The sequence below is a fragment of the Sitodiplosis mosellana genome, unplaced genomic scaffold (assembly GCF_009176505.1).
Source record: "Sitodiplosis mosellana isolate CC-2019 unplaced genomic scaffold, AAFC_SMos_1.0 Smas_scaffold_6197, whole genome shotgun sequence".
Lineage (NCBI taxonomy): Eukaryota > Metazoa > Arthropoda > Insecta > Diptera > Cecidomyiidae > Sitodiplosis > Sitodiplosis mosellana.
This window is the reverse complement of record NW_022601438.1, coordinates 4,842,745-4,857,812: the sequence shown is the minus strand read 5'-3', so window position 1 is coordinate 4,857,812 and position 15,068 is coordinate 4,842,745. Positions and strand designations below refer to the sequence as shown.

The 15,068-nt window shown below is 36.1% G+C and overlaps 1 protein-coding gene across 2 annotated transcripts in view; it reads left to right on the top strand.

The window, feature by feature from the left end:
* Positions 1–15,068, top strand: part of LOC129577409 (receptor-type tyrosine-protein phosphatase U) — a 134,538-nt gene that overhangs the window by 118,131 nt on the left and 1,339 nt on the right. For both annotated transcript variants that reach the window (XM_055464375.1, XM_055464376.1), the window contains 12 exons: positions 4,111–4,226; positions 4,771–4,935; positions 5,104–5,238; positions 6,227–6,364; positions 6,549–6,718; positions 7,308–7,443; positions 7,609–7,781; positions 7,981–8,057; positions 8,198–8,274; positions 10,367–10,498; positions 11,190–11,318; positions 12,883–12,975. In XM_055464375.1, the coding sequence (XP_055320350.1) occupies positions 4,111–4,226; positions 4,771–4,935; positions 5,104–5,238; positions 6,227–6,364; positions 6,549–6,718; positions 7,308–7,443; positions 7,609–7,781; positions 7,981–8,057; positions 8,198–8,274; positions 10,367–10,498; positions 11,190–11,318; positions 12,883–12,975 (1,541 nt within the window). The remainder of the gene's footprint in view (positions 1–4,110; positions 4,227–4,770; positions 4,936–5,103; positions 5,239–6,226; positions 6,365–6,548; positions 6,719–7,307; positions 7,444–7,608; positions 7,782–7,980; positions 8,058–8,197; positions 8,275–10,366; positions 10,499–11,189; positions 11,319–12,882; positions 12,976–15,068) is intronic.

Genomic DNA, 15,068 nt, shown 5'->3' with positions numbered 1-15,068 from the left:
CTTCTTCTTCTTCTTCTTCTTCTTCTTCTTCTTCTTCTTCTTCTTCTTCTTCTTCTTCTTCTGTGTTGTTTGTTTTGACTTTGGCTCGGAATCAAACTCGAAAAACCAACTCACGAATAATTAAACGACATTCCATATTGAAGGAAACGAATAAAAAAAGAAATATATGATCAAAAAGCCCTCAATAAAATTCATGACTATTTCATTTTCGTTAAACTCAAAGGAATCGAGTAAAGAATATACTACTGTCAGTTATAGCTGCACAGTTAATAATATATTATTAATTATACTATCGGTATTAACATCGCATGTTAATAATATATTAGTATGATAATACCGGTATTAACTGGTAGTATTAACTAGTAAGTAATAGCGATATTAACAGGCGATGTTAATAACGTATCAGTTGTTAATACCGATAGTATGATCATACTATATTATTATGATTTTCATGATAATATTTTATTAACATCCATGTTAATAATTATTAACATTTCTGATGATATTTATTAACATCGCTGTTAATAATATGTTATTAACAGCCGATAATATCGCAAATTTTCCCATTTTTGTCGCGGTTTTTCACGGTTTCCGCGGAACTGATAGGAGATATCAACTAGGGGCTTATGTGTCGCACGAATCAGTGTGAATCAGTGCGAATCTCACGAGTCATTTCAAAACACATAGGCAACTGCACGAATCTTACGAGTTTATATGAAGATTCGCGAGTCCTTCACGAGTCTCTCATATAAATTGGCGAATCACTGAACGAAACTATGAAATGTCAACGAGCATGCCAGTTGAACTCACAATTCACTCAATAATCGACTACTAAATCAACTTTTTGTCATTAAAAACATTTATATTGTCACATTTTGACTGCAAGAAAATTAAAATTAATACAAAATTTTAAAATGGTTGGTTTCGAAATGTTTTTTTTTTTTTTTTTAAGGCAGACAACAATGTATTTGATGTTTTGGGTGTTGAAATCCCGGGAAAAAAACAGTCTTTGCTTGTCGATCGACTTTGGCTCTTATTTACATAGAGAATATCGCTGAAATTGGTGGAATTCATAAACGAAAATCGTGAAGTGTTAGTTGAATCTATTTATGAAAATATTATTCCATCCAAATTTTTGGCAGCGCATCGAATCTTCATACGGAATATGTCAAGTTATATAGATCAACTAAAAAATCGTGAATTTGAACACAAAATGGATTTATCACAATTCCCGAATCCATCAAAATGCTTCATTCAAACAATTCAATTTGATGAAAATAAAAGTGTCGAAGCATTTTTTTTACACTGAAGACATTAAGTCATTCTCCACATATATTCATATGATGTATGGCAAAACTTGTTATAAATCATTAATGGTTGACTTGCCCATTCCAAAAATAAGTGCAGTTCGTATGTTTCATAAAACATTTCGTGGATCTTAGTTCCATTGTCAATTTAATACATTTCATTTTCAATCCACATCCATTCCAGTTGCCTATATTAAACAGAATAAGAAAAGAATTATAGAACACAAGCTGAGATCCGAATGGTTTGCAATGTGTATATAAGCTGATTTGCATCGACTCGCGGATTTGCTATAAATGCCATACACTTTCTATGCTATGACTTGTGTATATATTTGTATGAATTCGTTCGAGTCTTCACGAATCTCCGTAAATTGGTGCGAGTCAGTGCGAGTTCCTTGCAATTCAGCGCAAATCATTTTTAATTTACATGAAAATCATACGAGTCTTGCTGACTCGTGACGACAAATAAGCCCCTAGGATATCAACCCCGCTTTTCCGATTTCCCACAATAGCGCTTTTCCGAGAGTTTTCCAACCAAAAAGTGCATGTGTGCTGTGCATAGTAATATTGCAATTGGTTTGTTTTTTTTACTGTTTTATGTTTTTTTTGTTTTACACCGTAAATCACCATAACAAATGTTCCGAGATTCCGATTTATCGGAATTATTCAATGTAAAATGGCACACATGCTCTTTTTGGTTGGAAAACTCTCGGAAAAGCGCTATTGTGGGAAATCGGAAAAGCGGGGACAGTTCAGACCAGTCTCAATCGATCGGGCGGGCAATTTCATGTTAGGTAGCGACCCGAAGGGCGATTTTCAATCGAAAAAACCATCCATTTCTGCGATAAATCGAAAAAACGGCGGGTTGTCGCGGTTTTTCACGGTTTCCACGGAACTGATAACAGATATCAACTTGGTGTCTTCGGCAAAGTTGTAGTACTCAAGGTCCTCTATCACATTGCTGAAAACAATTATCTCTTATCAGTTGCGCGCAAATTGCGCACTAAAAAAGCAAATTTTATATAGAACTTTTTTTTCTTATCATTTTTCACGCTTTTCGCGAAACTGATAAGAGATAAGAGATAACTGTCCTGATAGAGGACCTCGAGTACTACAACTTTGCCGAAGACACCAAGTTGATATCTCCTATCAGTTCCGCGGAAACCGTAAAAAACCGCGACAAAAATGGGAAAATTTGCGATATTATCGGCTGTTAATAACATATTATTAACAGCGATGTTAATAAATATCATCAGAAATGTTAATAATTATTAACATGGATGTGAATAAAATATTATCATGTAAATCATAATAATATAGTATGATCATACTATCGGTATTAACATCGCATGTTAATAATATATTAGTATGATAATACCGGTTTTAACTGGTATTAACTAGTAAGTAATAGCGATATTAACAGGCGATGTTAATAACGTATCAGTTGTTAATACCGCCTAGTTAATAATATAGTATTAATAATAATTAATAATATATTATTAACTGTGCAGCTATACTGTCAGTTGAATGTTTATTCATCGAGGTAAAGTGCCTTTTTAGAATTCTTCGAAGGCTCTGACCATTTTGAAATCAACTTCCTCGAATGGACGAAACCATTTCACACAATTGAAATCGGCATTCAAATATTTACACACAAGTCCGTGTCTCTGTTCAACGTGTCATTTTTGTGCATAGACCGTATTCCATAATTTGCATAATTATTTCCTTGTTGTAATCTCAATTTAAATGGTGTTATCTTTTAATTACTCAGGTGTGAAGGAGAAAAAACTAGAAATTCTCTCGAAGAATCATAACTGGAGCATCAGTTTTTTTTCTCGGTTCCTTTTGAATGCATCAAAACGAACCAGTGTAACACGGAAAATGTGGTAGGCAATTTCGTTGTGAAAGCCTGGCGAATGCCACAGTAAATGTGGAAATCATCGTTAATTTATGAAAACATTTACTGTCGTGTAATCCGTTTGGAAATGTGAACACAGTGAACATTAGGCACGATGCCCATTTTACCACACAAATCCATTGTGTGTGTGTGTGTGTGTGTGTGTGTGTATGTTTTGAGTAGATGTGGAAAGATTGTGTCGTTTTTTGGGTGATGCTGTTGTATGCGTCGTTGTATCCCTCGGCAGATTCGCTTTTTGTAATGCTAATTTTTGAAGTGAGCCAGCAAAATTCCGTTGTTCTTTGACGAATGAAAAGCGATACGCAGGAAACACAGTTAATCCAAAACCATCGCATTTTCGATGGATTACATACGTTGGATATAAAAATAAGAGTTTCCTTCATTCATACAAAAAACTCGTTGTGTCAAAATATTATTACAACGAATCAATAGGTGTTGTTTGAGCAATCAGTTGAATCAACTTGAATTTCGGACGAAAGGTGCGAGCGAACGGTAGAAAATAAAATCAGAAAATAGAACGAGTGTTGCGTTGACACAGGAAATGCCGTCGCGTCTGCCTAAATTGTTGATTCAATTTTTCAATTAGATGCAAATGAACTAATCAATGCGCATAAAAATTTAAACTAATTTTCCACTGGATAATCATTCTGTAAAGTGATGCAATCGTCATTTCTCTCACACGGCACTTTTAAAACTCGTTTTTGGGGCGAAGAAAAAAGAAACTTTTGCTTAGCACATCCTAACTGCGTACTGTCGTTTTATTCATCGTTTTTTTTCACCGCGTCTCCTTTCTTGTGTCATTCCATTGAAACACATAAAATTAAATTAGTATTTTTCATCCTTTCACTCACAAAACTTTCTCTCTCCCTCTCTTTTTCTTTGCAGATGAAAACAATTCATTTTCACAAACAATCCCGGATAAACCCATAGAACTTCATCATTTTGTTAAACTTTGTGAACAGCGCCGGAAGTTTCGCGTTCTCTACAAATTAGAATTTCAAGTAAGTTTTTGGCCGTGTCATTCTTAGTACTCGTCGTCGATTCGCTGCTTTCTTTATGTTATTCTGCTTTACCCGTCATCTTTATTATTATTATTAGATCTTCGGCTGTCATTTCATAAAGTAAACGAAGTTGAATCACAATTTAATGGCACTATCGCGATGATTACCTCATTTTGTAATAATAATAGAAGAAGACGAAAAGTTTTCTTTTTCTGTCTGTGAGTGTGTGTGTGTGCAATCGCGCGCACGCCTCCATCGAATGCCATTAAATTTTGAAAATTTTAAAGAAGATCTAGCGAGGATATTTTTGATTGTTGTCAAACAAAGTTTCGAAATCTGAAGAGTGAACATTTGATTTGATGTCTAGCAAATTCCCAACAGCGTATTATATGCGTATTCTTCTAACTTTGTCATTGGTTGTTTTTTTCTCTCTTGTTTTTCTTCTTTTTTTTTCCTGGCGTGTATTACATTCTTTGATGCTTGGGCCCGTATGCTTGTGTCTGATGCGGGATTGGTGTTTTGGTGCGCGGTACACATATTCCAGACCGCCGTTAAAGTGGAAACAAACTCGTGTCGACACGCATTGCGAAAAAACAATGAACAGAAAAATCAAAACCAAAAGTGCATTCCATATGATTATAATCGCGTAGTATTGGACAAAATTGACGGTGTTCCTGATTCCGATTACATAAATGCCTCTTATGTTGATGTAAGTAATGACCAGTTTTTTTCGTCTGTTTCGATAAAAAAAAACTTTGGCGCATTCGATATTGAGTTATTGCCGAATACTCTTACTTTCAGGTCGAGCGCATTCATTTAATTCTATTATAATTATCTAATCGATTTTATTTGTTTCTATCTTTCTATTTCCGTGCAGAGCCTTTTAAAACCAAACGCTTATGTAGTAACCCAGGGTCCAACTGAAGAAACGGTCAATGATTTTTGGCGCATGGTTTGGCAGGAGAACGTTAGTGCTATCATCATGCTAACAAAAACATTCGATTTCACAAAGGTAATAACCATAGCACCAAATTTCGGCTGCAACTGTAGTGAATAAGAAGAAAGTCGGATGAGCTAGCAAGTGAGGTAGCTCAAGTCAAGAAGAAAAGTGTTGATCACAGTTCACAAGATTAAAAAAACTCGTGAACAGTTTTTTTTATTTTGTGTAGGAGCGAGAGACGGAGACAGCGTGATGCACACGCAACCAATGTGTATTTTTCCCAGTCAACGGTCGAATTCATTCAATAAGTCAGTTCAATATCACAGAAGCGTATGAAACTTTTCGAATGAAAGAGAAAGAATACGAACGAACGAGAAATGAGACGAAAAAAAGTGCGATGTTAATCTTTGAAATGGTCCTTTTTTCTCTCTTTAACTTTCTTTGGAAACATTGGTTTCGAAGCCAAAAAAATGTGCACGCTCCCTTTCAATATTCGCTTTGCACAAAGTTTCATGTGAGATTGAAAAAATACCACAAGTTTTGACTTTCAGTAGATTTTGATATGGTTTTGCTTCCGGAATTTCATTTTAAACTTTGAAGTTTGGCACGGTGTTTGCGCTGGCTTGAGAAATTCAGCGGAGAGGGAGAAAGCAGAAGATTGAAAGAGAGAGAGAGAGAGAGAGAGAGAGAGAGAGAGAGAGAGAGAATGTCTTTGATCAACGTGAACGCTTGATGATGAGTGCATTTTGCAGAAGGAAAAAAAACCATGAAAAATTTAATGCATTTGGAAGAAAACCTTGTGATCAAATACTCAAATAAACTATTAAATTGTGTCGATTGTTGACTGATAAAATACACATAATCGATATGAAATGAGTAAAAACTTTATGGTTATTCCACTTTTTCTTCGCATCTGAAATCATACTTGCAATTTAATTTATCACATAACTGATTCAAAGCGTTAAAACTAATAAATTTTCTCCTTTGATTTCATTCAATTTTCGCTTTTGCTCTTGTGCAATTTGGCAACATATAAACACATACACACACACATACACAGGTGATGTGCATACAATATTGGCCACCAGCGCTCGACAAAACAGAAATGTACGGCGACATTCACATTGGCATCGTAGCAGAAGAACAATTAGCTAATTTTCAAATTCGCACATTCAGAATATGGAAGCAGAATGCCGAGGTAAGTGAAAGACACAAGATTTTGTATGGTTGTATGTTTCGTCCCATTCCGCGTTCAATTTAATTAGGTTTTGTGTACAATTTTCATGCATTTAACTCATCGTATTTGCCTTTTCTCTTCGATTCGTTTTTTCTTTGGTTTTTTTTTCCATTTTCGTTCTTCCTTTCGGGACTTGGATTTCTAGGGCGGCGTTACCGAAGAACGTCAAATAATTCAGTTCCACTACACGGAATGGCATTCGCATACGAATCCATTTTCGAATGCTGTGCTCGAATTTCGTCGTCGTGTTCGTGCCGTTGTTGGGAACATAATAACGGCAAACAGTTTAGTTGGCCCGATGCTGGTGCATTGCAAGTAAGCAAATACAACCAAATGCTTTCATTGCTTCTTTTTTGTTTCCACTGTTTTTGTTTAGGTTCCGAATCATCTTTCGCTCGCTCGCTGTGTGTGTGCTTGATTTGGGCTCTTTCAAAGCGTTTCACTTTACATTTTATCTTGTGATGGCTGTATCTGTTGCCGAGTGAATTGCGCGCGCGTTTGTGTGAAAATCTTGTCTTCACGTCGTTAAAAAGCAAACCAAACAAGCCAAACACAACCAGAAAAGAACAAAACAAAAACGTACACACACAGAGCTTGCTTTTCCGAATTCCTTGTACACATGTTGGATGCTGTGTCGCTCTCTGTGTTACGGCCATGATTTCTCGTTTTCATCTCTTCACGCTTTTTTTCTTTCTTGTGCTGCTGCTTTTTTGGCACAACGTGCATCCTAAGCAATTTTTAGCTTTATGGCACTCACTTTCCATTGTTTTACTTGTGAATCTTTGTTGGTCGCACGCGCCAAAGCGAGACACACAGAAACAGTGGAACTGAGTAAATGTATGTTTTTGTGCTCATCACTTGGCTTTCTTCTTTCTCTTTGTGTGTGCTTCATGCGTTTCGATAGTGATGGCGGCGGCCGGTCTGGTGTTTATTTAGCAATCGATGCAAACATGGAATTGGCTGAAGAAGAAGATTGCTTTCACGTTTTCGGCTATCTCAAAAAGCTGCGACAATCGCGCAAAGGCCTTATCGAAAATGTGGTAAGTAGGACAGAATTCACCTTCATTTACCCTCATCATTCAAACATAATAAACCTGCCCATGCACAAACACAAACACAAACACACAGGTCTATATTGAAAGCTTTAATACTCTCTCTCTCTCTCTCTCTCCCTGTCTCCTATTCCGGTTGCTATGCAAATTCAGGACCAATACAAATTCGTATACGATACGTTAGAGGAGCATATAAAGTGTGGCAAAACATGGTTTCCCGTGTCGGAACTGTCCGAACGATTGAAGGCAAAAGCGCGCAAAGATCCAGTCACCAAAATGAATGAATATCAAAAGGAATATGCACAAATTTGCAAACAAACACCCAGGTAAAATAGCCATCGCCAGTGTGTTTTGGCACACACACACACATACACACTAGACTGTCTGTCTAGAGTTCTATTCTCAACGTGAAGTGAAAAACATGCTAATTAAATCGTTATTTTTTATCACTACTTTGTTCTTCACCTCCACCATAATATTGCTGCTCGGCGACGCTGTTGCAATTACCAAAATGTCTGAAATTAGATTTACAATTGGTGACTGTGCCGGCGGACATAGAGCTGATAACAGAGAAAAGAACCGAGATGTCCTCATAGTTCCACGTAAGTTTGTACAAGTCCATTGTTTTCATCACAAAATCATTCATCAACAAATTCGAGCCGATCTAACTAATGGCAATCTCAATTTCCTTTTTTCTTCTCTTTGAATTTATCATGTGATTTTTTTTTCATCAATTCGATAGCTGATAATTTTCGTCCATACTTGACATCGTTTCAAGGCAACGCTTTTACCGATTACATAAATGCTGTGTTTGTTGATGTAAGTATGCATGTGTTCATTACCATTTTTTCCTTCTTTCAATCGAAAAAACGCGATCGCCAATTGTTCGCATGAAGAAACACGAATTCGGACAACGAAATCGTAGCGGGGCAAAATGGGCGCGAGATAATTAAACGGTTTGAGCTCAATAGCAAACAAAACTGAAATCGAAAACAGGGCAATCACATTGAAAATTGGCAATGGCAACCAAGAGAGAAAGAGAGAGACTTTTGGGGAATGATGAACAAATAAATTGGAGCGCGGAAATGCCTGCTTTTAACGCTTGACACCGAAGGGCTTGCGACGAACAAATATATGTGAAATATATTCAAATACGTGAAATATTTCAAATATTGAAGCATTATTTGATCACAAAATGCATCTTGATATTTCGTATATTTGACATATTTGGCTATATTTCAAATATTTCGCATATTTGAAAATTAAGAGAAATATTTCAAACAGAAATAGTCACATCAATATCGGGTAATACCAAAAAACGTCAAAAATGTAGCTGAAATATGCCTTGAATATATCAAATATTCCAAATATTTGAAATATGACGGAATATGACTGAAATATAGAAATATATGAAAATATGGCCGTATTTCAGGCGTCACAAGCCCTTCGCTTGACACATCCCCCTTTTGTGACTCGAAATAAATTAATTTCATAGTCTCCAATTGAAACATGGATGAACTGTGATTGTAGCCGATCGAACAGAAGAATGATAAAAAAAACAATATGCGACGGAAAATATGGAAGCAAAGTGGTGAAAAAAAAAACCGACTGTAATTAATTTTTATTTTTGTCATTTGCGCTCTTTTCGGATGTGTCTGTGTCGCGCAGCATCGAAAAGGCAAACCCAACCAATTGCCGAGTGTAAACAATCAAATCATCATCGACTGATTGGAGATGAATAAACCGTTCAAATTGATTTGGTCTCTCTCTGTGCCTGTGTCTCTCTCAACATCTCTAATGGTTGGGTCACGAGTAAAGTTTTTGTTTGTGCCGTGTCAGCCATTGTCAAAAATTATTTAATCCCATAATTGATCGTACGAAAAGAGAGTGAGACTGCAAAAAAAATGAACACGGGACATTGAAATTCATGATAATAACTCATACAGAGCGAATTTTTGTTCAAGGCAAAATGGAAAAAAAATGTAACCGTTGACAATAGCCCAAACTATTTAATGCTCACAAATGCATTTATACCAAACACTCAATGGAAACTTTGCAGCTTCTTCGGAATAATCGCCATAAATAACATTGTAATGGCATTTGTATCTGTTCCAAATTGGTGGATTCTGTTCTGATTTGTGAATACAATTTGCGCAGATTCTCTCTCTCTCTCTTTCGGTCTCTATCAGTAATTTGGGTTAAACACTTTGTCCATTGAATGTTGGGAGTTCTATATCGTTGACATTCTCGCTTTCTCGCTCCCTTTCATCATCACACAAACACATCCGTATGAAAACCAATACACTTTTTATGCATGCTACTACTTCTTCTTCTTCACATTATCGTACACACAATCATGCAAAATGGAAGCGGTCATATTGAATATTTATAGTGTATTGTTATTATTTCTTCCAATATGGCGACTTACAGTATGTGTTAAAAAGAAGAAGCAGTAGCATTCCACAGTTTGCATACGGATGCACAAACATGCTATTAAAACACATCTGTAGAACAAAGAAGAGACACATGCAGAGGGAGGGAGAGAGGTAGAGAGGAAGAGAGAGTGAAAAAAGTGAGCTCATGGAGAAAATGTGATTTCGAAATCATTGAAAACTTTTTCGATTGTGCGATGCGATAAATTAAATATATTTCAATCCATTGAAAGAGTGAATAAAGTCATCGTGCTGCTTTTTTTCATCTTCTGTCGATAGTATAGACTCGATAGCCATCGAACAACGACACAAATAATATTACAGCGAATTCAATTTCAATCGCGCATTTAAAACGCAAAATATTCGGTACATGTGTTGCTGTTAACCTAGTATGACTACTATGTCCCATCGCATCTCACCGGACTCTGAATTTTTTCCCATTTTATTTACCATTCTCGTTCGATTACTCATTATTACAGGGATACACGAAGCCACGCGAATATATTGTCACCGAATGGCCATTGAAGCACACTGTCGGCGAATTCTGGTCGCTTGTATACGATCAAGAGTGTTCAGCTGTTGTGGTTTTATGTCAACCTCCACCGAATTCGGTTTGTATATTTAATGCATGTTACAACTCTTTTACAGTTTTACACGTATCACCGCACACCGTATACACGTATGCGGCGTAGTTGGTCTCTATTTTTCGACACCCCGATACACGCGCTTACTACCGAAAAATTAAAAGCACATTAAGTTTATTTATATAACATGAATCGATCATCACGCAACACACAACGATGTGTAGCATTAACGATAGTTTTGCATTTACAAACTACTTAATGATGTTTTTGTTGCAGTGTTTGTTTTTTTTTCTCTTCATTTTTCTGAAATATTGAAATCATTCCGACATTTTCCTTCCGATTTGAATATGAGCAATAATTTGGTTCATATTTTTTTCGCTCAAATTCATACATTCTGCAAGCAAAACTCATTCTTATTGATTCATTTTAAATTCAATTCATTCGCAATATTTCATCGCCATTTTTCGCATTAAAGATATTATTTGATTCTTCGCAGTGAGTTGTTAACCGATATTATTTGCAATTTCGAGTTTTACACAGAAATTCTGTTTATTGATACAACATATACAATTTCATTAATGCATGCACTTCATTAGTTTATTCATTTTTTTTACTGCATCCATCTCATTCATATACATACATACATACTTGAATGGATGATGGTGAAAGGAAAAAAGCCGGCATTGTGAGTTGATTATATTTTCTTATTTGCCCGTAGCAAGCATATCCATCATTCTGGCCGGAGAAGAGTAAAATGGAAAAATATGGTCCCGTTTTTTCGGTGCACTCGGTATCGCGCAAACATTATCAAAATATCAAACAATGGGAATACAAAATCAATAAAAAGGTGCGTAAAATTGTTTCTTTTTCTTTCTTTCACAATTGTTGTTGTTGCTGCTGTTTTCATCGTCATTTTTACTCGGCTTCAAATGTGCATTGTAAAATGAATTTTCGGCAGATTTCAATCGAAATATTTATCAGTAGGTTATGAGATAATTCATCAGTATACGAAAAATGATCCATTAAATGCAGTATTTGCTGAAAATTAATGAAATGGAGAGAAAAATCATTTTGAAATTCCATATTTCATGTATACATTCCAACGTCATCCGCGCATTTTCTCGCGTCTCATTTCTTCATGTCAACAAAATTATTAAATTATCGAGAACGTTAAGTTGGCTAAGTCAATTTACTGTTCATATGACAGTGTGCGATGACTGCCGTTGCTGTCGAAAGAAAAGTATCCGTTTGTTACATAACGCTAGCATTAAATTAGTTTAGTCGCTTGCCGTTTTTCCTTAAGCGAATGGAATGGAATAAACTTTCAAAATGGATAGCATCGTTCATGCATTGAACATGTGTGCATGTGTATTCGTGTTTTCAATATGTGCTGGATGCGGATGTCATAATTTTTGATCAATATCTTGTGTCAATTTGATGTGAACCATTCAAAGAGTTTAGCAAGAAATCGAATTAAATGCCATGCTTTCCTTTGCATGAAAATTTTTCCTTTGGTAGTTTCACGCCCTCTCTCTTTCTCTATCCCACTTGCTTCGTTCTCTAGACTCCCGCATTCGTTGTCATTTTTCCGCTTCTCTTTTTCATAGTTGATTGTATTCCTTGTTGTCGATGTGAATATTCCAGTTGGATTGGTACTTTGGTTCTTTACGTGATCAAGTAGCAAAGCGTGAATTCGTTTCCTTTGTTCTCGAATCGAAAATTGTATCAAAGAAAACATACAAATTCGTATTCATTTTCATTTTTTTCAATTTTTCTTCTTTTTGTTGTTTGCTTCTTTCTCTCGTTCTTTTTTTTGTACTCTTCAATTTTTCGTTGTCAAGAAGTGAAAAATCGATTTTTTGTGCTTTCAAGAATAAGTATTTTCAATACTTGAATAGGTTTGAACTTGAATTTGGCATGGTGTTTGAATGCCAAATGATGGAATATCTCTATTAAGCTGTGTATATTGTTCGAGACTGAATATAAACACTTTTGCACACCAAAATAACGACGATAAAAAAAAATGCGAATTTAAAAAGTTTCCATCTTTCCGTTTAACTTCGGCTTTAGCCAGGAGTTGAGCGCTCAACGTTATGTTGGAGTGAAATGGAGAGAGAGAAAAATGTGAGCCAAACTAAAATGCGATGCGATGTGTATGTAATTTGCATATTTGTGTATCGATGTTTGTAAAATGAAGCATGTTTTCACATAAACTTGAAATTGTGTATATGAATTCGTCCTTTATTGCTTCTCTCATTTTGTATTTATGTGTGTATGTGTGTGTGTTTGGCTCAGCGGAATTCCATTTGTCGAAAATTCATCGTACACTTTGCCCGATGCTCGCAAACATTTTGGTTAATGCACCAAATAATTTTGAATGTCGTTTGTATTTTCTTTTTTTTCGTTTATAGATAGTTTCGTTGACCGAATTGATGGCAGGTGTAAAGGCTCCAACAAAAGTGGTTCAGCTATTTCAGTTAACGTGCTTCCCGCTGGGTCACAAGGTTGGTATATAAAATTCTCTCTCTCTCTCTCTCAATCGGTGGGAAGAGATACATCTTTATGCCTCAATTTTATTTCTCTTCTTTTTATATTTTGAATAATTTCGTAGTGAAAATTGCTTTTCCGTCCTGTGTTAAATAAATTAGAACCGAAAATTGCATACGTTTTTATTTCTACAATGCAGCGCACCGCATTGAATAATTTGTTGAGAGGTTTTTTTTATCTCCCCCTCTCGCTCCCCTTTTCTCTCTCTCTCTCTCTCTCTCTCATGTGTGTGGGCTTGCATTTTTCTTCGGCTTAAATCCAATTTCAAGTTGAAAATCATGAGCGTTTGTTCCTTTTTGTTGCGCCAACAAAGTGAGCATTAAATATTAACGATCATATCGATTGCCAAGTGTGTGCATGTATGTACACTACCGTGCAAAAGTTTGGAACCACTAGGTATTTTTCATACAAATTGACCATTTTTGGTGGACTCATTAACATATTTCGGAAACACCTGCACTCTTGATATTTTGTGCATAGTTTCTACAACGTTTCAATAGTAAATCACAGAGGTTTTATCAAAAAATATTCACGTATTTAAAAAATATATCAATTTGAATTTGATCTGTTTTAATCTTCATACAAATTTGACCATTTTTCACACAGTACAAATTCAATTTGCTATATTTTTGAAATTCATGAATATTTTTCGATGGAATCTCTGTGATTTACTATTGAAACGTTGTAGAAACTATGCACAAAATATCAAGAGTGCAGGTGTTTCCGAAATATGTTAATGAGTCCACCAAAAATGGTCAATTTGTATGAAAAATACCTAGTGGTTCCAAACTTTTGCACGGTAGTGTATATGTGCACTTGTGCACTCAAAAGTGAATAGATTGCAATTAAATACACGACATATATGTGCACACAGAGAAAGAGCTTGCGAATGAATGTAAAAGATGTGACCATTTTACGCTATATTTCATTGCATGCGTCGATAAAGCTTGATATTATTTATCGCTAACTGTCACTGAGTCGCTTGTACATAGAGTATCTGTTCACTCAATTCAAGCCACTGATCACCACCAATGATATCGGGTGCAAGCAATTTACATCACAAATACTGGATTCGATTCGCATGATTCACTCTCGTACACTCTCAATAGAGCGACAAAGAAAGGGAACAGCTTCTATGGGAATGAAAGAAGATAGAATGAAAACGTATTGATGATACAAGGAAAATAAATGTATGGCCAAGCCAAGCACAAATATGTTGTGTTGAACAAGGCAATATGTACCATAAAATTTTATTGGATACACTGCATTTGTATCGGCCGGGATGTTTTACTTTGTGTGTATCAACAAACCACCGTGGAAAATGCTCATCAATGACGCCGCTGTCGACGTCGTCGTCGTCGTCTCATTGTTGTCGTTGCCATTCAAGATATCGCCCGAACGCATAAAACATATGCCAATAGCAAATACTGATCAACACCATCTATCATTGCTTATCTGAAATGCAAATTCTATACAGAATATAGTGTCACGGCAACGATCTGTGCATCTCTTACATCGCTCTTCATTTAAAACGAATAACTCGTTTACCTTACAAAATCACTTGCACACTTTCCTGCTGACTGCAGGCTATTGAATTTTGCTTACAAATGTATGTTATTATTTTGCAAAAAATACGTTTTGCCATGTCTTTAAGAGGTTTTCCTGCTGCGGCCGCCGTAAAAGTGCCAACGCAATGATTAAACTGTACGAGCCACCATCGTACATATAAAAGAGACTGAATGGAAAAACATAGCGATGCACAAACTTTGCACCGCTGTGCTTCTGCAAATGGCAATGTTTTTGTGGGATCCACAATTGCGAAATATTCAGACGTGCGCGACACGATTTCTCTCTCTCTCTCTCTCTCTCTCTCTCTCTCTCTCTCTCTTGACGTGTGTGTGTGTATTTCTTGAATGGTTTTTGCGTGGCTTCACTAATGAGACACCAATGACGGCGACATAAACAGATGCACCGCATTTTCTCTCTCTCCCTCACTGTGGGTTTGTGTGTGTGTGTGTGTGTGTGTGTGTGTGTGTGTGTGTGTGTGTGT